Here is a 25,592-nt window from a genome sequence, read left to right as displayed (position 1 = left end):
TACCTACTCTATGCTGTAACCCTGAATTTCCCATGGCTAATCCACTTAGCCTGCATATCCCTGGACACTGTGGACAATTTAGCATGATCAATCCACTTAACCTTCACATCTTTGGACTGTGGGAGGAAACTGTAGCACCGGGAGGAAACCCGTGCAGACATGGGGAAAATCTGCAAACTCCATACAGACAGTTACCAGGAGGATGGAATCAAACCTGGGTGTCTGGTGCTGTGAAGCAGCTGTGCTAGCGAATGTGTTTGTGCAAAAAAGGTGAACTCCCTGGAAACTAGAATATATAAAAAACTGTGTTCAGCATTGCATTAGGTTGAAAGGCAGCTGAATACATTCTTTATTTTTAATAATGGAATTTTACTTCTTGAGGACTTCTTGAGTTCCTAAAGACCTCTCTAGAAATAAAAATGCTTATCTCACACATGAGGGAAGATAAGTCGCTAATGTCAATGCTATGTAACAGGTTCAAGGTGTGCTGTGGAGGTATCTTCTGGTTATTCACTATAATTGATTTAAAATTCTCTTCCTCATAAGGATATGCAGACTGTGTCAATTTTGAGTTTTCAAGATAAACTTTTGGCCAGGTGAAAGTAGCAAGGGAGATGGAGCTTAAGTAGTTAAAATGAAACTGAAGTGTAAATCAACCAGGATCTAACTGAATAGTAGAAAAGGCTTGAGGAATTGATGGCTTCTTGCTGTTGCTATATTTCCAGTTCTTGTTGAAATTTCTCCTATGATTTCTTTTAAAATTAATGAAAAAAGGGCTGCTACAAATTATAAGTAAATAAGTTTGTGTTGCCACACTTTCAATCAAACAGGATCTGGACCAGATGGGCCAATCATCTGAGAAGTGGCAAATGGAGTTTAATTCAGATAAATGCGAGGTGCTGCATTTTGGGAAAGCAAATCTTAGCAGGACTTATACAGTTAATGGTAATGTCCTAGGGAATGTTGCTGAACAAAGAGACGTTGGAGTGCCGTTTCATAGCTCCTTGAAAGTGGAGTCGCAGGTAGATAGGATAGTGAAGAAGGCGTTTGGTATGCTTTCCTTTATTGGTCAGAGTATTGAGTACAGGAGTTGTGAGGTCATGTTGCGGCTGTACAGGACATTGGTTAGGCCACTGTTGGAATATTGCATGCCATTCTGGTCTCCTTCCTATCGGAAAGATGTTGTGAAACTTGAAAGGGTTCAGAAAAGATTTACAAGTCTGTTGCCAGGGTTGGAGGATTTGAGCTATAGGGAGAGGCTGAACAGGCTTGGACTGTTTTCCCTGGAGCGTCAGAGGCTGAGGGGTGACCTTATAGAGGTTTACAAAATTATGAGGGGCATGGATAGGATAAATTGACAAAGTATTTTCCCTGGGGTCGGGGAGTCCAAAACTAGAGGGCATAGGGTGAGAGGGGAAAGATATAAAAGAGACCTAAGGGGCAACTTTTTCACGCAGAGGGTGGTATGTGTATGGAATAAACTGCCAGAGGATGAGGTGGATGCTGGTACAATTGCAATATTTAAGAGGCATTCAGATGCATATATGAATAGGAAGGGTTTGGAGGAATATGGGCCAGGTGCTGGCAGGTGGGACTAGATTGGGTTGGGATATCTAGTTGGCATGGTCGGGTTGGACCGAAGGGTCTGTTTCCATGCTGTACATCTCCATGACTCTATTTGTTGAGTAAATATTACATTCAGTTTCCTACATATTGGTGTAGGTGGAAATGATCCACCTTCAAAAATTATAATTGCCCTTTACTATTGTGGCTTTAATGTTAATGCTTTTCTGCGGCAATGCTATGGCTATTCAATATGAATTTCTGTGCATGTAATTGTGCACTTGCTGATAGTGAGTCACAGACAGATGTTTGAATTTCTTTCAGCTATGATGATTCTTGAGAAAGTAGTTTTTCATGTTTTCATATAAGTGCATATGTCTGTCACTTCTTGTGTGAGAATTGTTTGCATGATATGTTGAGTTTGAATTGCATTGGTTCAAGGAGACAGCTCACCACCATCTTGTCAGGGGCAATTAAAGCTGGCCCAGCCAGCAACTCCATCATCCCATGAGTGAATAAAAAATATGTCTGTACCCAATAATATACAAGACAAAACCTTATTAAATGATTAGGAAAGAATTTCACAAATACAGTAGTGGCTGTAAGCAATGGATACCATGTATGTTTGAGAAAATTGACTATTTAAAATCACCAGACACAATGTTTGAAGAGACATTTTATAAATTTGAATTAGAAAGGGTATGGTTAATGTGCAAATTACAAATCTTGAAAGATGCAGGATCCTAATTAACATAAAAGTTGTGTAAATAGGAATTATACAACATAACTGTTGTATATTTGTGCAATATGGTGAACGGTTACTTTCAGAGTCTGATTATGTGATGTAATGATGACGTTATCAACCATTTTGGGCAAACATACAGATCTCTAATCTTGCTGCCTATAGAAGGAACATCTCCATAATAAAGCTACTGCTGCTTCACGCTTTGGTCTTGTTTCTTCTTGAAACTTCACGCAATAAGAAAACTGGCAACAAGATAAAAACTGCTATGAGATCCACTGGGTTAATCCACTAACTTGTTAAAATAGAAGAAATATGGTCTTGACTACAGGCACTTCAATAAAAAAAATCATCACTGCACCAAAGCAGGTAGTCAGCAAAAATATTCACCCCAGGGAAGAGGTGAACCGTGCAGGGGAAGCTCTGCATGTGTTCCATCCGGAAAGAACGAGCAAAATGTCTTGAACTAGGGGTGTACACTCAGAAATAAACAAGCCCCCTCAGGAATACCTTGTCTGAAATAGGAAGTAAAGTAGTGTTAAAATCTATATGTTATATTATGCTAGGCAGGCCCTTCCCATTTAATAAAGTGAAAGGTGGGAAACTTTGGTGCCAAGGGACAGTATAATGAAAATACAAAAGCTGGAACTCCTACTTAGAGGTATTCCATTATTTTGTACAAGCTAACAAAATTGAAGCCCATGTAGAATTGCCCCTGTGATTCTGACTATTATGGGGGAAAGTGTTTCTAACCTTCTGAGGAGTCTGGAACAGCCAGAGAATCTATGTTCCAAAACTTTCAAAGAAATAGTAGGAATTCTACAGAACCACGTTTCACCAAAGCTATAAGTGATTGCTGATAGGTTCAGATTCCACAAATGCAACCAGCATGATTTGAATCCAAATCCCAGCTTGCAGTAATTTGAAAGAAGTTTTTCAGAATTCTGAGAGTTTGGAGACAATTTAAATGATACTACCAGAGACAGACCGGTGTGTGGAAATGTTTTGGAAAGGAAGCTAAACATAAAGAAAAATTTGGAAATAGCAGTCTTGATGGAACTTGTGGCCGATAAAACTCAAGCTAAGCTCAGGCATGATGTCTTACAAAATAGTAGCTGAGAGACAATACAGACTCTGAACTTATTGGTGTGGAAAAATAGGTCACACAATATAAAGAAGCTGTACAGAAAAAGTGTACCAAATAAGGGTACGTTGAATAGTCTGAGGAATAAGTGTGAATAATACACAGCAAAAGTACAGAAACTGAAGTGAAGGAAGAAAATGTACATGGTACAGAAAGAGTGTGAGAAAATCCCAGATTTGCATTCCAAAGAGGAGCTGTTACTAAATATACTAGCCATTGCTGGTGACATGATATTGTGTCACTTGCTTACGAAGTCGCAAACCAGCAAGAATGGAGCTGGACACCAGAGTAGCAATTTCATTAATGCCTGAAAGCGTGCATCTGAATCAGCAGTGTCACATTGTACAATGAATTTACACAGGCAAAGTGGGTGTCTTCAAGTATATAATTGTGAGAGCGCAGTTAGAAAGTCAGTTTGAAGATGTCATTACAAGTTGTCAAAGAAAATTTTACAGCTTTACTGGGAAGAACATGGTTGAAGAAATTCAAACTCAACTGAGCTGAAATAAATCACTTGTCAGATTCTGAGACTGATCTAAAGAAACATACTATTGGTTCCAGTGGGGATCTGGGAAGCATGGGAAAAATATCTATCAAATTGAAAATCAAGGATGACAATCAAACAAAATGTTTCAAACAGTCATTAACTCATAGAGCGTGGAAACAGACCTTTCAGTTCAACCAGTCCATACTGACCATAATTGCATCCTAAACTAGTTCCACCTGCCTGCACTTGGCTCAGATCCCTCCAAGCATTTCTTATTCATGTACTTATCCAAATGTCTTTTAAACATTATTACTGTACCTGCATCCACTACTTGCTCTGAAAAAAGACATCTGCCATTCATTTCATCTATACCCCTCAAGATTTTAGAAACTTCTATAAGGTTGTCCTCCAATGAAAAGAAGTCCCAGCTTATCCAGCCTCTCCTTATAATTCAAACTCTCCATTCCCAGCAACATCCTGGCAAATTTCTTCTGAACCCTCGCGAGCTTAATAATATCGTTCCTATAACAGGATGACCAGAACTGGACGCTGTACTCCAGAAGAGGCCTCAACAACTTCTTGTACAACCTCAACATCAAGCCCCAACTCTGCTACTTAAATGTCTGAGCAATGAAGGCAAGCGTGCTAAATATTTTCTGAACCACCTTACCTATTTGTGATGCAAACTTCAAAGAAATATGTATTTGAACCCCAAGGTCTCTCTGTTTCAACGCCTTATAATCAGATCAAAGATAAAGGCAGAATTAGAGAGATCAGTCAAGATGAGAGTCACTGAACCAGTAAATATGAGTGATTGAGCCACACTTATTGTACCAGTGATGAAGAAAGAAAGCTGGTATACCTCTCAAGTGAGTTTTTGAAGTCACTATTAATCCAGTACTGTGTGCTGAGCATCAACCTTTGCCTTTAATTGTAAACATATTTGCTGGACTAACTGGAGACCAGCTTTTCAGTAAAATTAACTTTAGTCAATCCTATCTCCAGATGAATGTAAATCCTGAGTCACAAAAATATCTGTTGACTGTAACACAGGAAAGAATATTCAAACATAAGAGATTTCCATTTAGAATCACAGGTGCAGCTATGTAATTTCATTGGATCAGACTTTAAGTGGCTTAGAAGGAGGCCAGTGTTAATTGGAGGATATTATCGTCATGGGGAGAAACAAATGTCCCCAATTTAGGCACAGACTTCAAGATCATGGCCAAGAGTGAGGAAAGACAAATGTGACTTTTCTCAAATCTTCCATTGAATATTTTGGTCATGCCATTGATGCTAAAGGACTACACAAGTCACCTTCAAAAGTAAAAACCATAGTTGAAGCACAAGCACGTAAAAATGTAAACCAAATATGATTATTTTTGGACTTACTGAATTACTATGGCAAATCTTGCAAGCATACTCAAGCCTTTGCACAATTTATTACACCAAAACAATAATTAGAAATGGGAAGATCATTCCACCACAGCTAAACAGGTGTGTTTTAAATCAATTACACAAAGGTCACTGTTGCATTGTCAGAATGTAGTTGACAGTAAGAAGCTAATTTTGATGGCCAGGGCTTGAGTCCATAATTGATGGGGAGGTAGGAATATGTGTAGCTTGCACAGGAGCTCGTAATCTACCTCCATTAGTGCTATTACACTCACGTTACTGTCCAGAAAGGCCATGGCAAAGAATCCATATTAACTCTGCCAAATGTTTTGAAGAATGAATATTTTTCATAGTGGTTGACACAGATAGTCAAAGGTCCATGTATATGCATTCCATTACCCTCCTTGTAGGAGATCTCCAAGTCACACTGTATTGAGGACGAGAGTAAACTGACATTTGTATGTGATGTGAATGGCACAGCAATGGTTATTGCTATAGTGGCCGAAGGAAAACAAAAGCACGGAGAAATTGAGGAGGAAATGCTTCCACAAAACCCAGAGCAGCAGTGACATCCAGCAGCTATTGACTAACCAGCTGGCCTCCTCAGATTATGGAGGATGTACAGGCTCAGAGTCTATCATCTGTGGTGCCATTTGCTCCACAAAAGTGAGACGAAGTGTTGCTGCAGATTGAGAATGTTGCAGGATATTGTTATAGTGTGACCTGCTGGAGTAGAACTTGTGACCGGAAGGGATGGGTGGTCAGCTTATCCAGGTAGCTGTTGAGGTAGCAACTGTGCTAAATTTTTAAGCAACTGGCTGCTTCCAAGGATCTACTGGGAATTGTGCAGGTTCTCAATCATCAAATGTACCAAAGCTGTTACCATTGCAATTTGGGTTAAAACACATTCCTTCATCTTGTTTCCTTGTGATGAGGTCAGTATTCCACCCAAGGAGTCGCCTAATCAACATAACTGGCGTCCTGTAGGTGCAGGATGCTAGAGACGATGCATACATTGCATTGAGAGCACCATTTAATAGCACAACTGACTTTATCAACAGAAAAGTCAAGGAGGCTTCCATTCTATCAATGTCATTTGTGTATCATCAAGTCATCAGTCTATCATCAGTACCAAATTTAAGAGTTTGTACCAGGTACCCTGGAAACTGTCATGATGTCTATATCCGTGAAAACTCCCATATTCTTGCTTTGTTTCGAGGGACAAATGCCTCAGAAGAATGATTACTGTGAGACAAGAGATAAGCTCTGCAATTATGGCTGAAGACTCTGTTAATCACCTCCGAATGGTTGAATGTTGATGCTGCTCCAGGGCTTGTAAGACTAAGCATAGTTACAATGCAGCTCATTCTTTCATCAGTGCCATTGTGGAGCACACAGTAGGTTTCCTGAAGAGGAGATTCTGATGCTTGGATAGATCTGGAGCAGGGTGGGGGGGAAGAGAGCCATGCAGTACACTCCAAACAGAGTGCTGCATAATCCCAATTTGCTGTTTTCTGCACGATTGCAGCTAGTAAAGAAAGCACATGATGGGTAGTGACCTGGGAGAGCAGCAGTCTTCTGAGAAGCAAAATGAGATTATTGAGCAAGAAAAGCATCATCTTTATCATGATAGAATGGCGCAGCAGCGGGCGCAACAAGCCAGACAGGACTTAATTAACACCCACTTCCAATAGAGTTGGGTGAGATCATCATTTAATGACTGTTAATTTGTTGTTGTTCAAAAGACAAGCAGACCCTGTTTATTCCCAGAAGTAAATGCAGTTTTTGTTTGTTTTTTTTCTTTACTTTTCTTGATATTCAATAAAACTTAATGTTTTCAACTGTTGAAAGCTTCCAATATGCAATGCTTGCACATTGAAGAATAACAAAATGCTATGCCACACTGCACGTTGGGAAAAGAGTAGCACTCCCTTAGACAGGGTTCTAATTTGGTATGGCACTAAGGACAAGTGACCTGTGTAGCTTCATTCTACAATACAATATCCTTTTGTTGTCATGTGTACTCCATTATAGGAGTACAGTGAAAAGCTTTTACAATGTCTGTCTTCTTATGGTGACATCTTAGATACAAGTACCCCAGGTACAGTTCTTGGATTCAACAGAGGAATAAAGGTAGTTGCATTACTTAAGAGTTAAAAAATAAGTTTAAAATAGGACAACATTAAAGGGTTGACATTACAGTAAGGTTGGAATTTTAAAATAGGCATCACAGTGTAACAGAGTCGAGTGTGATGCTGGAAAAGCACAGCAGGTCAGGCAGCATCCAAGGAGCAGAAAAATCGATGTTTCAAGTATAAGTCCTTCATCAGGGCTTATGCCCGAAACCTTGATTCTGCTGCACCTGCTGTGCTTTTCGACTGACTCTCGACTCTGATCTCCAGCATCTGCAGTCCTTTCTCCTTATTACGGAGTAACGGCTCAGCACAGGGCCTCCACACGTGGTCTGATCACCTGGGCCAGATCCTTGTCCAACAGCCATCCCAGTCTGCTCCAAGTCCAGTCCACTGCTGCTGTTGTTCCAGATGCAGTTAGAACGGCAGACAATAATATAAATGTGAGATTCCGTTTCCAATGAAGTGTCACCTTGTCCTCATAAGGTTTGCTTTTTCCTGTCCCTCCTAGTATGTGTATTGTGGAAGATTATTTGAGACTGGTAGTGTTTGACCTGGTGCACAGCTGGGCACTTTAATAAGGTGCTGGTGGTGGAAGTCTAGCAAAGTCCTGGCAAATGTACCATAGATCCATCATGAGCTGAGCAATAGAGAATTGTGTGAAATAATTTGATACAGAAGCCCTTGACAAAACTGTCCAAAATTCACACATAGCCAGTTTTTGTAAAAGTTCAGCCTAATATCTCCCAAATAAATATTATTCCCACTTAATAACACTTTGGGATTCATGAACCTGAATAATAGTTGAAAAAAAGCTAAATTATATCTTTCAGATGACTTTTGATTAATAAATGTAATCCATACCTATGATCTGGGCTGTCCTTATGTATTGGACAATTGTTTAACATCATCTTGTTGTTCATTCATTTCCATTTTAGATTCTCAGAACTATTCTTATTCCTTAATGTTCTGATATTTGATAACATCTGTGCACATATGACCATATTATCCATTTTGATTTGGAATTCCAAGCTGTGTTCTCATCACAGCAGTTTGACCTTTGTAAAATAGTACTAAAAATGGTCATATTAAATTATCAAGGTTAGTTAACTCAGATAAATTTTTCAAAACACATTTTTGCCATAATTATGAATTGTTCAATTAGCAGTCATTATTAGCTCACTGACTGGCAAGAAAACAATACCCTCTATTTCAAAATATGGTGCAAGTGTACGTAAAATAGATCTCAACTACAGTCAAAAGCAAAAAGGGAGTTGGAGAATCATCTTCGGAATTAACGATGGGCTATTTTGTGTTTTCAGTACCTCGCCTTGTGGTGTGTGTGCCATCTGTTAGTAAGAAATTGAGACAGCTGGCATATAGCATGCGATCTGAGCCAGTAGGCAACCAGGTCTCAAGCCCTGTTTTACTGGGAGATTATCAAAAATTGTTCCAGGAGGAAAAGACGAATAAACATTCTTCCAACAAAAAAGATAAGTAGGTATTAGGACAAAAAAACTAGGTAGTTGCTACAGTAGGAGGTCAGGGTCCTAAGCAGTGGGCATGAGAACAAAATAAAACTAGAGAGCTGGAAGGCCAGGTTCTTAAGGAGTACATATCAAAAATGACAAAAAAAACTGGAAAGCTGGAGAGCAGGGTCCAAGGTGGCAGGCTGCTGAGTGGAAAGCTGCAGCAATGCCAAACAAGAGAAGCGGGCGGACTCAACTGGCCGGGGGGGGGGTTGGCAGTGGGCACTAGCTGGTGGTGGCGCGCACGCAGATGATTAACCTTTCGGAGTTGGTGGTTATCAGGCGGCTGCGGGAGAGCCTGTCTCGTGAGCGGCAGTTAGCAGCCTCTTGACCCCCTCCCCCTCCCTCCCACCGAACCACCTCCGCCCGTGGTGAACGAGCGAACGTTGGACGTTATATTTTTTTCCGGGGGGGGGGGGGGGAGGAGAACTAGACTGAGAACTGAGCACCTTCCAGAAAATTCCAACTGAGACAGATTAGATACCTTTTCTTCACAAGTTATGTTCAAAAGAAGCACAAATAAGATTTAGTCAGAAAATAACTTGCCTTTCCCGGGTGTATTTTTTTCAAAAAATAAAATAGTATAAATCTAAGCGCCATGTTGCTTCATTTTGGAGATTATTTTTTTAAAGAAAAGAACGTAGAAACTTGCCGCTCGCGCAGCTCGCAATCCTATTTGAATTTTCAAAAGCAGCGCGAGCAGAGCACCCGACAAGCCTCCTCTGATAAATATTAATTTGCAAGAAAAGGGAGGGCGAAAAATTGTGAAATGGCCCACTTTGTTGTCTTTTCCCCTTTGCATTAAGCAATACAGGGTGGTTGCTGGTATCAGTGAGGGCAGCACTGCATTAGACACTGATCCAAATGGTTCATCCAAAATCGATCTATAGTTTGACGGATAGTATGCGAAAATAATACAAATATGGGAGGGTGCGTTTAAAACGACCGCCGTCGATACCTACCTTGATGGGCACTTTTCGAATAAAGAAGGAACGTCATGTTTAGCTATCGACTAGTGAAGGACTCAAAAATAGTTTTAATTTCGGCCACAGTTCTGATAAACTTGACAGCTACTCAATTGCAGCCTGGTGGAGGAAAACAAAATTGATTGAAGCTGTGTGACAGATCGAGGAGAGAGGCCGAAATAAATGTGGGAGGGAGCGCGTTAAACTTAAAATTTAGCTCCGGCTTTGCCCAGTGCGCAAATGACATAAATACTGTGGGGCAACCGAACCTGTTTGAAATGGGGAGGGGCAGGTGGAAAGGGAGCTCGCGTTGACTGACGGGGCCACTGCTCAATCATGACCCGCGGTGGTGCGTGCTGCTGGTGAATGGTGGGGGCTCTGGCCAATGGTCGAGCTACAGAGGCGGGACTTCCAGGCTGGTGTTAGGTTGCGCGCTAGGGTATAATGGGACTCCATTCGGCTGTAATCAGTGTCATGTCGCTTTCATGTAAACTCCGGTGTTCAAACATTGGAACAAAATGGCGTCTGCTCTGCTAGGTATCAGCCGATTCTGCGCTCAAGTGTGAAGCAAGGTGCGTGATCTGTTTTTCCAAACCTGTTTTGTTTCGAAGCAAAACCTTTATAAAGCAACAGAGACCTCTGCATTGTGTGCTCCCCGAAGAGAATAATGCGGAAGGCTATCGGCTGCTGTGATCATGGTTAATGATGAGATGTCTTTTATATATATATATAAAAAAGGGATTCTCATTGGGCTTTAACGCAGTGGTTCTCCAGCAATTCCTGGTGTGACCCTGAATGCTGATGATGCGGTATTGAGACCGATTCAGACAGACAGGATGCTGCTGCCAGCAGGTCGAGGACTTTAAATGATTGCAGAGCTTTGGTCACCAGTGGATCGTGCATTTGTTGATGACGATTATATCTGCATTTTCTTTTTTTTTAAAAAAAAGCTCCTTAGCAGAAGAAAGCAAGAAACGCACTTAAAGTCACTGTTAAATAAAATGGATAGGAGAGAAGACAACGCTTTCGAAAGTTGCTCCCCTGAAAATATATCACTGAGACGTGATGCAACCGAGTTTTTCCTACTTTATTGATTTTTGTTGTCGAAGGGGAATGAGATATCATCTATATATGTGTACCAAGATTCACGGCGAGATTGGGAGAACTTGCAATATTGCACGTGTATTTACAATGGTGACATCCTGATGTAAACATGAGGAATTTGAAATTGGCAATCTGAACAAACTGATCATAACATGCAGATGTATACTACATTTTATTATAGCGAATAAGTTCCTGGTTTTGTGGGTTTTTTTTCTCTGACTGCAGTGTATTTTACAGAGGACGTGTTTGACATTGTTTACCTTTTGCCTTTCAGGGCTCATTCTTACATTTACAACCAGTCCACGGGGGAGTCTTTTGGAAACCTGTTGGTTCAATCTTCTGAAGATTATCTTGTTTATCTACTGTCTTGAAAGGCTAATTGGGCTCAGTGCAGTTTTGATGGATAGTTTTGACTCGCAAACATGTTACAAGTGCTGAAGTTAAGGCATGCTGTAGTCCTGACTTCAAAGAATTCTTTATTTTCTCAGGTAGGCCTTTCAGTACCTGGCATGGGATTGTTCAAACACATGGAAGAGGAGTAATTTCTATGCCTATCATTGGGATTGAACAACATATGAATGGTCAACCATGGTAAAGCTTGCAAACCCACTATACACTGAATGGATTCTAGAAGCTATTCAGAAAGTGAAAAAGCAAAAGCAAAGGCCATCAGAGGAGAGGATTTGCCATGCAGTGTCCTCTTCACATGGATTGGATAGGAAGACTGTCCTAGAACAGTTGGAACTTAGTGTGAAAGATGGTACTATACTTAAAGTTACAAATAAGGGGCTTTCATCATACAAGGATCCAGAGAAACCTGGACGCTTTGCATCCATTAAGCCGTGCAATCTTTCAAAATCCACGCAAGGATGTACATCGAGAAACTGCATTGACATTGTTAATGTGGACTGGAATAAAATACTCAAGAGAGCAGTTGAAGGATTGGCAGAACCAAATGGTTCGTCACTCAAGAACATAGAGAAATATTTGAGAAGCCAAAGTGATTTGGCTACTATTACCAGCAGTTCCACGTTTCAGCAGAGGCTTAGACTAGCTACCAAACGTGCCGTGAATAATGGGAGAATATTAAAGGATGGACCTCTTTACAGAGTGAATTATGGAAATGCAGGAGGTAGGGGAGCCACAAAATACAATAATTCTTCCCCTTCATCTCTCCTACCAGTTACCCATCTTCCTCATGAAAAAGAAAAGGTAAGTTTACAACTGATATATCAATGGATAAAAGAAAATTCGTGCCAATCATCCTAAAATGTTTAATTATTTAATTTTGGACGATTAATCAAGTGTTGATATTAAGAAATGGATTTATTAAACCGTCAATTTTAAGGGAACTGTTTGGAGTGAAATCAACGATTTTGACAAGTGAAACAAATTGCAAATCTATTTGAACATACAAAATTGTATTTATAATTCAGGTAAAGTTATGTAATAAAAAGTTGAGCCCGGCTCAATGGGTTGATGTCATACCCTTGGAATAGGGAACTTCTTAGTAATGGTGAATCCTTGAAATAGCAGCTTACTCAATAATATAAGATTCAATCCTTGAATAATGATGTAATGATCTCCGTGATGACGCTGAGATCTAAAGAGGCATTTAATAGATTATGTTTGAATGATCTGATCAAGTGCGGAGGGTGCATTAATCACTTTAAGCTCCTACAGAAGTAGTCTTCTCTGTGTACCTAAGAGAACTATGACTAATTATAATTGGTTGTTTGCTGCTTTCACCTATTCTGACATGGTGTGTGACTGGCCCTGAAGGTCAAATGTTAAGTATGCCCCAAATGAGTATAGTGATCTTGTATTTCACTATCTTTCCTTGCTGTGGACTATTCTAGCTTCAGATTGCTTTATGTTATCAGTGGAGAAGAGAAGGGAAGAACTTACAATTATATTCGTGCATGTTAGAATCTCCTAACTGAAAGTTTTTTCCAACTAATAATATACTGTCCTCTGTCATAACATTGGAAGTTATGGCAAGTAGTTTATTCACAGCAAGGAGCACTGACAACACTCTGATCAATTATCAACTAAATTCTATTTGTGTTGGTTCAGGAATAAGTATCATCCAAGACTGGGAGAACACTCCTGGTCAAGCTACATATAGTTTTATTTTTCAAAAGGGTGTTTTTCCAAGTTTAAGAACTGTAATATAACCAAAAACAACAACAGTATTTGCCAGTAACATACTACAGATAGTAACGAGATTAACAGCTAGCCAGTCTGGACTTTTGGAAGCATTAGTCAAGGAATTGGCAGGGTAGGTATTTACATTTATTTTTAAAGGGCTACTTGTAAGGGCAACAGTCAGAGTCCAGGTAGAAGGCAAAATAATTGGAAACTTGATCAGAAATGGTGAATGTATAGACCTTATACTATTATATTTGTTTTATATAATAGTTTGGAAATTATGTGCCACTGTTTAATGGAAGAAGTATAGAAGATTTGTAAACAGACCAAACAGAAAGTTAGGAATAAAAAATGCAGTTAAATTGTCAGCCTATGACCATTGGAATCCCACAAGGATGTTTGCTATTTACACTCTATTAATGACTTGGATACATTACTCGCTGTCTCTTTTATCTAAGTTGCTGACAATCTAAATGGGATTGCAAGCTGTGAGGAGGATGCTGATGCTACAGAGACATTTAGATTGTTAACCACTCACTTAACCAATGTGGAGTATAGTGTGGGGAAGTGTGAGGTTATTTACTTTTGGGTTATAAGAACAGCAAAGCCGAATTTTTTAGAAAAGATATGAACCTTGTAAACTTTCAGTGAGACCTGTAGGTTTCCCTGCAAAAAGGTTAGCATATAGGTACCACAAGCTGTAAGGACATGCTGGCTTTTATTACAGGGGATTTGTTACAGATGTACAGAGTTCTGGTCAGAATTCATTAGTAGGGATACTGTGCAATTTTATGTCTGTATGAAAGAAAGGATATATTTCAATTGGAGGCAATGTAGTGAAATTTAATTGTTTGTTTTGGTCCCTACAATGAGATGCTGAATAAATTAGATCTATAATTTTAGAAGTTTAGAATAATGAGAGGTGATGATCGCATTGAAACATTTTATGTTCTGAAAGGACTTGACAGGAGGTAAGTACATATTGAAATGTTGATTCCTTTGGCTGGGAAATCTAGATCAATGACGTGGTTTAGGACAAGGGCCCGATCATTTAAGAATGAGCTGAAGAGATATCTCTTTACAGTTGTGAATTGTTTGGGATTGTGTACACCAGAGAGCTGTGGATACTCGCTCTTTAATAAATGTTTAAGGCTGAGATAGACTGTTCCCTGAGTTGCCAAAAATCACAATGATTTTACAGTGAATGGAAAAGTGGAGTTGAAGCTCCAGATCACATGATCACATTGTATGGCTGTGCAAACTCAACATGCTATAAGGTCAAGAATAAGTTGAATAAAACAAGTTGAAACAGTCCATTCATTATTCATTTGTAAGCTTCTAGATGCATTGTCATATAAAAATAACTGGAAAAAATGAAGAATTTCACTTCTTAATTCTAACTATGTAATGCCCCATAACAAGCTTCTCAAACTTCCTCCACCTCCAACTTTCTTCATTTGCTCAACCTCAGTCCATTTGCTGCTGAATTCCTCACCTACTCTATTATCAGAAATAGCAGCTTACCTGTTGCTTATCTCCCATCAGGCTTATCCTTGTGTAACTGTTCCTGCACCCCTTTTGCACCACCTGTCTTGTGCCATTACTGATTACTATTCCTTCAGCCACTGAGGTATTTCTGTTTATGCTTGTGAGAACTGTCTTGGGATATTTTCAACAATAACAACTTGTATATATCCAGCATGTTTAACGAAATAAATCATTCCAAGTAGCTTCACAGGACCATTATTAAAAAAGTCACAAAGCAGACATTAGGTCAGATGATGTAAACCTAAGTGAAAGAGGCTTTGAAAGAGTGCCTTTAAGAAAAAGAGAAGTAGAAGGAACTTGAGGACTAGGAAACTGAAGGCATGGCTGCCTGTGATGTGCATCTCTGATTTTGCCCAAGAGACCAGAATGAAAAGAATGTAGATGTGCAGAAAAGGTTACAGATTGGGTGGTGTGAGGCCATGAAGATATATGAAAATGAGGATGAGAATTTTAAAATCAAAATGTTGCTTGACCAAGACCCGGTGTGTGTTAGCAAGCACAGTGCAGATAGTTCAACTAAGATTTGGTGCAGATTATGACGTGAGCAGTGAAGTTTTGAATGGCCCAAGGTTTTTGAATGTAGTAAATGTAGTCAAGTCTTTTGGAATCAAATGTGACATCAAGCCTGCAAACAGACTTGCTTAATCTCAAACATGACACGGTGAGGGATGGACTCAGTAATTAGGGAACCAAGTTTGGAGTAGGAACTGAAACAATGGCTTCCTTCTTAATATTTAAATAGAGGGAATTTCTGTTCATCCAGTATTGGATGTCTGATCAGCAGTGTGATAATTTCATCAACAGTGGAAGAGTTACGGGTGGCACAGTGGTTAGCACTGCTGCCTGTCAGCGCCAGAGACCCAGGTTCAATTCGCGCCTCAGGCAACTGTCTGTGTCTGCGTGGGTTTCCACCGGGTGCTCCGATTTCAAAAATTGTGCAGGTTAGATGAATTGGACATGCTAAATTGCCCGTAGTGTTAGGTGAAGGGGTAAATATAGTGGAATGGGTCTGGATGGGTTGATCTTTGCAGGGTCGGTGTGGACTTGTTGGGCCGAAGAGCATGTTTCCACACTATAAGTAATCTCATCTAATCTACAAGTGGGTGGTGGTGAGGTATATTTGGGTTTGATCCACATACATAAAAATTAAAGCTGACCTTTCACATAAATTACTGAGGGCCAGCATGTAAATAAAAGGCCCAGGAGAGATTTTGGGGGATTTCAGAAATGACAGTGAAGAGGCATTGGAGGTGGTTAATGTGATTAACTATGTCAAAAACTGCAGACAGCCTGAGAAGGATAAGGAGGGAAAGTGTGACGAAATTGAAATGAGCAAGTATATCATTATTGAGAGCTATTTTAGTACTGTGACAGGCTGAAATCTAATTGGGCAAATTTTAAACATAAAGTACTGGGAAAGATGGACAAAGATTAGCGAGGCAACAATACTTCAAAGGACTTTGAAGACGAAAGGGAGGTTGAAGATGGGCTGGTAATTTGCAAAGATGAGGGATTTTTCCTCAAGGAAGGGGTGGTGATAGTGATGAAATCAAGGAAAGAATGGCGACACCTGAAGAGAGAGAGAGAGAGAGAAAACCATTTACAATAACACTAACATGGGGACTAGGAAGTAAGCTGGTGTTAGCAGTTCAGTCGAAATAGAATTGAGGGAGGAGAAAGTAAACACTGTAGACAGAATGTACTTAGAGACAGTAGAGGGGAGGTGAGAGAGAAACGGGAGGAAGATTAAATTCAGGGTTAAGGCAGAGGAATATCATGGAAGTTTTTAGCCAGGTGAGCGAATGGTAGACATGATCAGGTATATCTTAGAACCTTGGGTCGCTAGGGAAATGACTGTTGTGCCCCTTGCTGTGATATTTGTATCATTGGTTTATATAATCATGAGGGGCCCGAATAGGGTGAATAGCCATGTTTTTTTTTCCAGGGTAGGGGAGTCCATAACTTGAGGGTGTAGGTTTATGGTGAGAGGAGAAAGATATAAAAAGGACTTGAGAGTCAACTTTTTCATGCAGAGTGTGATACGTGAATGGAATGAATTGCCAGAGGAAGTAGTGAAGATAGATATAATTACAACATTTAAAAGGCATCTGGATAGGTACATCAAGAGCTTCAGCGGAATTTGGTCCAAATGCTAGCAAATGGGACTAAATTAATTTAGGATATATGGTCGATGTGGACAAGTTGGACTGAAGGTCCATGCTGTACAACTTTATGACTCTGTGATATCAGAAAGGCAGCTGATTGATAGTCTTGACCTTAGTGACAAATATTTACGAAGTCCTTGCACTTGTTATTGGATGGGGAAAAAGGTTAAAGAAGGTAGTTTGCAGGAGAGAAAAGAAGCTGGTGATTGCCTTTGCAGCCAAGGTTGGTGCTTGAACCAGTGAACAGTTTTAGTAGACAAGAACAATACCAAATTGAGCTTATTTTGTCCAACCATATCTGCTGGTGGGTGACAAAATCCGTTATCTGCTATTTCTTTCCAAATGTGCTTTGCATGGACTTGCTTCAGAGCTGAAATGAGGCATGTCTAAGGGAAGAGGGCACACTGAGAAAGTAATTATTTTACTGGGGACTGTGATATCAAAGGTGTAGGTTAGGGTGGGGTTGAGCAAATCTGCAATAACTGCAGAAATGTCGTGCTGAACAGAAAGCCAAAGGACAGATTTTGAATGTGTTGTTATTGAAATGAGGAAAGGTTTCTTTTGCATTTCTGGGTACAAAGGAGGGTGGGTTGGGTGTCAGTGAGTGAAGTGGGGGTGAGATCAGAAGTGGTCTTGCCTGTAATTGTTAGAACAGGATTTATAAGAGCATATGAAGACAATTTCAACATGCAGCCATGAATAAGAGTTGCAGAATGACTTGGAGGCAGGTTTCAGGGACAGTGAGAGAACAGTAAGCTTTAAAGAGTTAAATTGAGATGAAGTCAAAATCAGGAGTAGATCGGAAACTGGAGTTGAGGCTTCAATCAAATCAGCTGTGATTGTGTAAAGTGGTGGAACAGGCTCCATGGGTTGAATGGCCTAATTTAACTGTTTACACTCATGTTTGGAGCACAAAAGAGAAAAACATTTGGTGCAGGCTAAGAGAAAAGCAGTGAAGATATTTTGGTGAAAAAATGTTTGTGGTATGGTGGCCAGCAAAGAACAGTTACTTTAGAGTGAGAAGTGTAGAACAAGGTGAGATGCCTTTCCTATATTGAAGCCACTATATAAATTCAATTTATCATTATAAAACTACTAATGTTCCAATTGTTGAAACCATTGCATTGTAATATTCCATATTTTAGAGGTGAGCCTTAATTTCCCTCCTTGACGTTGTTCTCATGGAATATTCAGTGTGACAGCCACTTATTATCTTGTGTTTAATGACTGTTGTTCTAAACTGATGCAGAACTTTTATTTTTAGATTAAATTAGGAAAATGTACTTTTCTAAGTTACCATAGGACAATTATACAAGGTGTGGAGTTTTAATGCTGCTTTATAAATAAATTTTAGTATTTCAACCCTAATAATTTTTTTTAGAAATTAATGCTGAATATTTCAGATGTTTTGATTATATATTGTTTTCTCTTACTCAGTAAGAGTATTTTTAATCAGTAGTTCAGAATTCTGACCAATTTCTGATTTGTTATGGAGCCTGCAGTAAGATTCAAAACAATAGTGGTGGGAATCTGACTTTATTGATCACCTGGAAAAGCTACGTAGAATCTATATCAGGCATTTATTGATTTGGAGATATACAGTTTTTTTTGTCAGTGAGATTATCACAGGTATTGTAATGAATACTCACCATTTATGTCATTGATAAAATGTTGGAATTTATTATTAAGAGGGTAACAGCATGATATTTAGCAAATCATAACATAATCAGGCAGAGTCAACTGCCTAATGGTTGTTGGAGGGGAACTTGTATTTGACAAGTAGAGTGGTTAAAGAGTAGCCAGTATATGTAGTTTTATACTGGTTCCAAAACAAGTCAGAAATTCTCACAATTCTTAACCTACTGGTTTAAAATAAATGCATTTTATTTGGACTTCTGGAAATCATTTGATAAATTGCTATATGATAATTGAGGTAATATAATAGCATCATTAGACAATGAATTGGATAACTAACAGTTAAACAGAGTAGGCATAAATGAGTCTTGTACACATGGCAAGCTATAACTAATGATCTGCTGCAGGGATCAGTGTTGGCACCTGAAATATTCTATAGTATAATCTATATTAATGACTTGGATGGAACCATGGAAAAGTTATGGCACAGAAATGGCTATCATGTAAACAACGTTAGAGGAGTAAACAAAAACTAGCTGCCCCTTTTAATCCCAACTTCTAGCACCTGGTCCATAGCCTTGCAGGACTTTAGATGTAGATCTGGATATCTTTGTAACAAGTTGAGGATTTCTGCCTCCACCACCACCAACAAACTGGGCTGCAAATTTGCAATATCCATCATCCATTGGTTGAAAAACTTTTCCCTCATATCCCATTTAATCTTTCCACCATAAGATCTGTGCTATCTAGTAATTGGCCTCTACACTAGGAGAACCCATTCTTTCTTGATTTAAATCTTATTAAATCTTTAATAATTTTGTATGCCTGACTTAAGGTACACCTCAGTCTCCTCTTTTGTTTTAAGGAAAACAACCCTAGCTGTCCTATCTTTCCTGTAATGGGGTAACCAGAACTGTACATGAATTTCCAGCTGTGGCCGAACCAACATTTTGTGGGGTTCCAGCATTACATCCATGCTTACATCTTGCCCAGTAAAGGAAAGCATTCCATATGCTCTCTTTACCTACCAGTCCTGCTATTTTCAAGGTCCTTCAGACATGTACTCCGAGGCCCCTCACTTCCTCAACATGTCTCAATACCCTCTTTAAGTATTCCCTCACTTTGGTGAAGATAAACAAACACATTGCCTCACATTCCTCTCAATTGAACTACACTTTTCTGCCCACTTATGACGTTTGAAACAATAGTGATCCCTTCCACTATTGACTACGGTGCCAATATTTTTGACATCTGCAAATTTTCCAGTTATATCTTCGATATTTAGATCATTAGCACATACAACAAATACTGAGCCCTTTGGAATGCTGTTGCAAACCACTTTTCATTTGCAAAAACATCCATTTACCATTACCCTTCCTATCGCTGAGCCAAATTTCAATCCAAATTTTGAGCTACATTTTCCTGCATCCCATGGAATTTTATTTTCTGATCTGTCTGCAGTGTGGACCTTGTCAATTTTCTTTTAGTTCATGGGTGTGATGGAGTTTATTGCCCATCCCTGATTTTTTTCAGAGGGCGATTTAAGAGTAAAGTACACTGCTGTGTATCTGGAGACCTATCTCAGCCAGACTGGTTAAGAATGGCAGATTTCCTTCCCCAAGGGCATTAGTGAATCAGATGTTTCTTTCATGACAGTCAATAGTGATCACGTGGTAGCCATTAGGCTGGTCTTTTTTCATAAATTTCAGATTTTTGAAAAATTTGAATGCAGATATTACCTTTTGGCAATGATGAGATTGAACGCTTAGCCCCAGAACATCAATCTGGGTTTCAGGATTACCAGTCCAGTGGCATTACCACGATGCCAATACCTCCCCTTGCATTACTAAAATCAATGTAGATAACGTCCACTACACTATCCTCATCAATCTTCTTTGTTATTTCCTTAGCAAGAATTAGCAAGACCTGACCTTTCATTAACAAAAATGACTATTCCTGATTAATCTGTATATTTCTTAAGTGACAGTTTCTCCTACCTTTCTTTTGGCCTACCTCTCGCACCCTTTTTGGTATAACATTTACAGACCTCCAATCCTCTAGTACCTTGTCTTTATCTAGTGAGCATTGAAAAATGAATCTATGAGCATTTGTTGTTTTCTCCCTATTTTCCTTTTAACAGCCTAGGATACAACCTATCCAGCTCTGGTAATTTATTTATTTTTAGAGATGTCAGTCCCTCCAGTACTTGCTCTTGCATTATGCTTATTGTATCTAATATATCAAAGTCTTCTTTAATGAAAGTGTCTGCATCATTCCTCTCCTCTATGAAGACTGAGATTAAGAACCCAACCCACATTTTCCATATCTATGCAAGTTACCTGTATATAATTGATGATAGGTTCTACCCTTTCCTGTGTTATCTTGTTGTTCTTAATTTTACTGAGATGAAACCTCTTTTTTAGCTTTTTATTTTTAACTGCCAATTTTTATTTTTCACATCTCTTTGCTTTCCTAAATTCCTTTTTTAAACTTCCCGGTACTTTCTACACTCCTTGAATCATTTTACAGTATTAAGTGTTTTCAACTGTGGTGAGCTTTCTTTTTCTGCTTTATTATACCCTGCACTGGATAACTTTTTTTTTCTTTGTACGAACATGTTTGCATGGTGCTGGATAATCTTGTTTTGAATGTCTCCAGCTGATTTCTCACTGACCTTTCCTTCAAGAAGTTGCATTCAGTCTGCATTTGCAAGACTACCTCTCTACTTCAAAAAGTTGTCTTCCCCAGTTTACAACTTTTACTCCTGTACTATTTTTGTCCTTTTTCCATAATGATGCTGATTCTAGCTTTTTTAGGGTCATTATCTCAAAAATGGTTAACAACTGCTATTTCATTCAGTTGTTGCTTGATTTCCGAAAACCAATCTAGAATTGCACCCACTCTCGTTGGACTTGTTATGTGCTTGTTAAGTAAGTTCTCTGGAATGCTGTTCAAGGACATTATGATCTCTGTGCCTTTCACACTCTTTGTATCACAGTTGATATCAGGGTAGTTGAAGACTGCAACTATTATTCTGGTTCTAAACTTGTCAGAAACTTGTCAACATATTTGCTCCTCCATCTCCCTCGTATTATTTGGGGGTGGCCTATAGTATACATCTAGTGATGTGGCTGCCCCATTTGTTTGAGCTCAAACCATGTATTCCCATGTAATGATTCATTTAGTACACCATACTCTCAAATGGAATTGATTCCTTCACCAATAATGCTGCACTATCTCCTTCTTAATCCTCCTTTCTATCTTGCCTGGAAATTCCGTATGCAGGAATGTTGAGCTGCCATTTCTGCCTTTTACAAACAAGTTTGTGTTATTGCAATGATATCAACTTCTATGTATCAATCTGTGCCCTCAACTGATTGACTTTACTTGCTATATCCTTGCATTTGTGTGTATACTTTTTAACACTGCCAATTTCCTGTGCCATACACTTTTTAACCTTTACTTTCATCATTCGGAGCCACTTGCCTAATTTTCTGTCTCCTGTTCCCTGCTGTTGATTTGTCCAATTTGAATTTGCCCTGTACTCCCCATACTTCTGGCAATCTATTTTAAACTCTCCCCAACAGTATGGGCAAATGTTGCAAGAATATTCATTCCAGTCCTGGTCAGAGTATTGAGTACAGTGGTTGGAAGGTCCTGTTGCAGTTGTACAAGACATTGGTTAGGCCATCTTTGGAATATTGTGTGCAGTTTTGGCCTCTTTCCTATCAGAAGGCTGGGATGAAACTTGAAAGGGTTCAGAAAAGATTTCCAAGCATGTTGCCAAGGTTGGAGGATTTGAGCTATAGGGAGAGGCTGAATAGTCTGGGGCTGTTTTCCCTGGAGTGTCAAAGGCTGAGGGATTACCTTGTAAAGGTTTATAAAATCACACGGGGCATGGATAGGATTAATAGACAAAGTCTTTTCCTTGGTGTGAGGGTGTCCAGAACTAGAGAGCATAGATTTAGGGTGAGAGGGGAAAGATATAAAAGAGACCTAAGGAGCAACTTTTTCACGCAGAGGGTGGTGCATGTATGGAATGTGCTGCCAGAGGACATGGTGTTGGCTAGTACAACATTTAAAAGGCATCTGGATGGGTATATGAATAGGAAGGGTTCGGAGGAATATGGGCTGGTTGCTGGCAGGTGAAACAAGATTAGGTTGGGATATCTGGTTGACATGGACAAGTTGGACTGTAGGGTCTGTTTCCATGCTGTACATCTCTGTGACTGTATGACTGGTAGAGTGGGTAGAAAGGGTGGGGGAACAGAGTGAGTGAGTGACAGGCACAGTCATTGTTCAACACCAAAATGCCTTGCACCACCTGCAGTAAGAGATTGGGGAAATTTAATTGCAGCTGTTCACTCCATTGGTGAGACTATACCTGGAGTACAGTGGACTATACCTGTGTACAGTTATGCTTTCCTATGTAAGGATAGATATATTGCATGATTAATAATTCTGAGAAGGTTCACCAAAGCTAACTCATGAGATGAATGGTTTACATATTTACCAACATGTAGATGGAGAGCAGGAGAGCAAGCTCTTGAATTTGTTCTGCCATGAAGATCTAGTTGATGTCTTGAAAACGAAACTATACTTTCCTGCCTATATCCTATACCTTTTTGACTCCTTTTGTCAAGAAAGAATCTCAAATGCATCCTTAGAAATACGAAATTGTACTGCTGTCTAGGGAAAAGAATTCTGCAGACCAATGATCCTCTGAGAAACAAAATTTTCTGAAATCTCCATCTTAAATTTAAGACCCATTATTTTTAAACTGTGCCCCTAATTTTAGTCTGTCTCGTAAGATGAAATATTCAGTCCCCGCAAAATGTTATGTTTCAATTAAATTTCTTCTCATTTTTTTTTGAATTCCAAAGGATACAAGCCTGACCTTTTTTTTCGTGTAATATATCTCCTTCCCAGAACCACAGAAGTCAATCTTGCATGGGATGTAGCTGTCAGTAGCAAAACTGGCATTTGTTGTCCCTCCCTAGTTATGCTTGAACTAAGTGACCTGCTATTCCACTTCATTGACTTCACCCACAGCTTCCACTCCACCTCAAACTCACTTGGTTCATCTTGGACACATCCCTCCCCTTTCTTGACCTCTCTAATTGTATCTCTGGTGACAGTATCCAGCTGAACATTTATTATAAATCCCCAGACTCTCCATAACCATCTGGACTACACCTCCTCCCATCCAGTATCCAACAAGAACTCCATTCTGTTCCCCCCCACCCACCCACAACGCAATAAAGACACGATCCCCCTTGTCTTCACCTACCACCCCACTAGTCTCTGCATCCAACGCATCATCCTGAAACACTTACACAAACTCCAATTAGACCCCACCAACAAGAACATCTTCCCCTTCCCACTGCTCTCTGCCTTCTGCAAAGACCGTTCCCTTTGTCAATCCTTAGTTTGTGCCACTCTTCAAAACCAACACCCCCTCAGCTCCCAGGCATCTTCCTCTACAATCATAAAAGATATAAAAACTGCTCGCATGTCATTCCCCCCCCCCCCCCACCTCCATCCAGAGCCCAAAACAGTCTTTCCAGGTGAGATAATGGTTCACCTGCCTCTCCTCCAAACATGTTTACTGTATCGGTGCTCCCAGTGTGGTCTTCCCTACAACAGTGAGTCCAAACGTAATCCTAGGGCATGTTTTGCTGAGCACCTCAACTGGGCTCACAGGGGCCGACTTGACCTCCCAGTCACATCCCATTTTGATTCCCTTTCCCACTTTCTTTCCAACATGACCATCCTTGGCCTTCTCCACTGCCTAGGAGAAAGTGAAGACTGCATACGCTGGAGATCAGAGTCGATAGTGTGGCACTGGAAAAGCACAGCAGGTCAGGCTGCATCCAAGGAGCAGGAAAATCGACATTTCGAGCATAAGCCCTTTATCAAGAATGAGGTTCCTCATTCCTCGTTCCTCATTCCTGATGAAGGGCTTATGCCTGAAACGTCGATTCTGCTGCTCCTTGGATGCTGCCTGACCTGCTGTGCTATTCCAATGCACCTTCCTCCATTGGCACAGTGAATCAACTGGTGGAAGAATACCTCATCTTCTATCTGGGCAGCCTACAGTCCGGAGGACTCAATATTGAGTTCTCCAATTTCAAATAACCTCCCTTCCAATCCCTTGACTCCCTTCCCACCCCCTCGCCCTCCCTTCTATTCCTCTCATCGACCCTTCCTTCCAGCTACCAACCGGATTCACTCCTCCCGTTGACCATCCGGGTCATACCGTCTACCTGTGATTACCTGTTCCCTATCCCTACTACACAACCCTGTCCCTCATGATGCCACTTGGCTTGCTGTGTTCTTCCAGCCTCCTGCTTGGATTCCAGCATCTGCAGTTTTTTTTTGTCTCATTCCAGTTCAGAAGGCAGTTTAGAGTCAGCCACATTTCTGGCATCTCATGTAAGCCAGGCTGTGTAATGGCAGCAGATTTCCTTCCTTATGGGACATCAGTAAATCTGATTGCATTTTTATGATCATAAGATAAACGTAACATATTTGTTTGGTTCTAATGCCATTATAAAGTAAGGAAACCAATACTGTACATAGTACTATATATGTAATCTCATCAATATAGTATAAAACTGCAGCAAAATGTACACGTTCTCTGCTTACTTGCAAACTTTGTGATGCATGTAACAAGACACACAAAGTTCTGCAGTGTCTCTCCATTTAAATACTCCTGACCTTTTCTATTCTTCCTGTCATCACCAAATTCATACTGTCCTACTTTGTATTCTTTCTGTCATTTTTTTTCAACTCCCTTTACCTATCTATAACCTCTTGCACATTCTTTATTCGCAACTCATTTTTTCATCTATCTTTGTGTCATCAGCAAATTTAATAACTACGTATTCACACCTTTCATCCAAGTCATTGCTATAGATTAAACAATTGAGCCATCAACACTGATCCCTGTAGCATTCCAGTGATTACAGCTTTCTGATCCAAAAATGCCTCCTGTTTTGTAAACAAATTCAAAACTCTTTGGGGATTAAG

The 25,592-nt window shown here is 39.8% G+C and overlaps 1 protein-coding gene across 1 annotated transcript in view; it reads left to right on the top strand.

Annotated features, from left to right (window-relative positions):
- The first annotated feature begins 10,406 nt into the window (after positions 1 to 10,406).
- The window catches only part of kat6b (K(lysine) acetyltransferase 6B), a 210,042-nt gene continuing 194,856 nt past the window's right edge, over positions 10,407 to 25,592 (top strand). Inside the window, exons 1-2 of the mRNA XM_060854023.1 lie at positions 10,407 to 10,529; positions 11,336 to 12,273. Coding sequence (XP_060710006.1) covers positions 11,650 to 12,273 — 624 coding nt within the window. The 5' untranslated portion in view covers positions 10,407 to 10,529; positions 11,336 to 11,649. The remainder of the gene's footprint in view (positions 10,530 to 11,335; positions 12,274 to 25,592) is intronic.

This window comes from Hemiscyllium ocellatum, chromosome 43 (assembly GCF_020745735.1).
Source record: "Hemiscyllium ocellatum isolate sHemOce1 chromosome 43, sHemOce1.pat.X.cur, whole genome shotgun sequence".
Classification (NCBI taxonomy): domain Eukaryota; kingdom Metazoa; phylum Chordata; class Chondrichthyes; order Orectolobiformes; family Hemiscylliidae; genus Hemiscyllium; species Hemiscyllium ocellatum.
The sequence above is the reverse complement of the archived record's forward strand: the minus strand, read 5'-3'. Positions and strand labels throughout refer to the sequence as shown.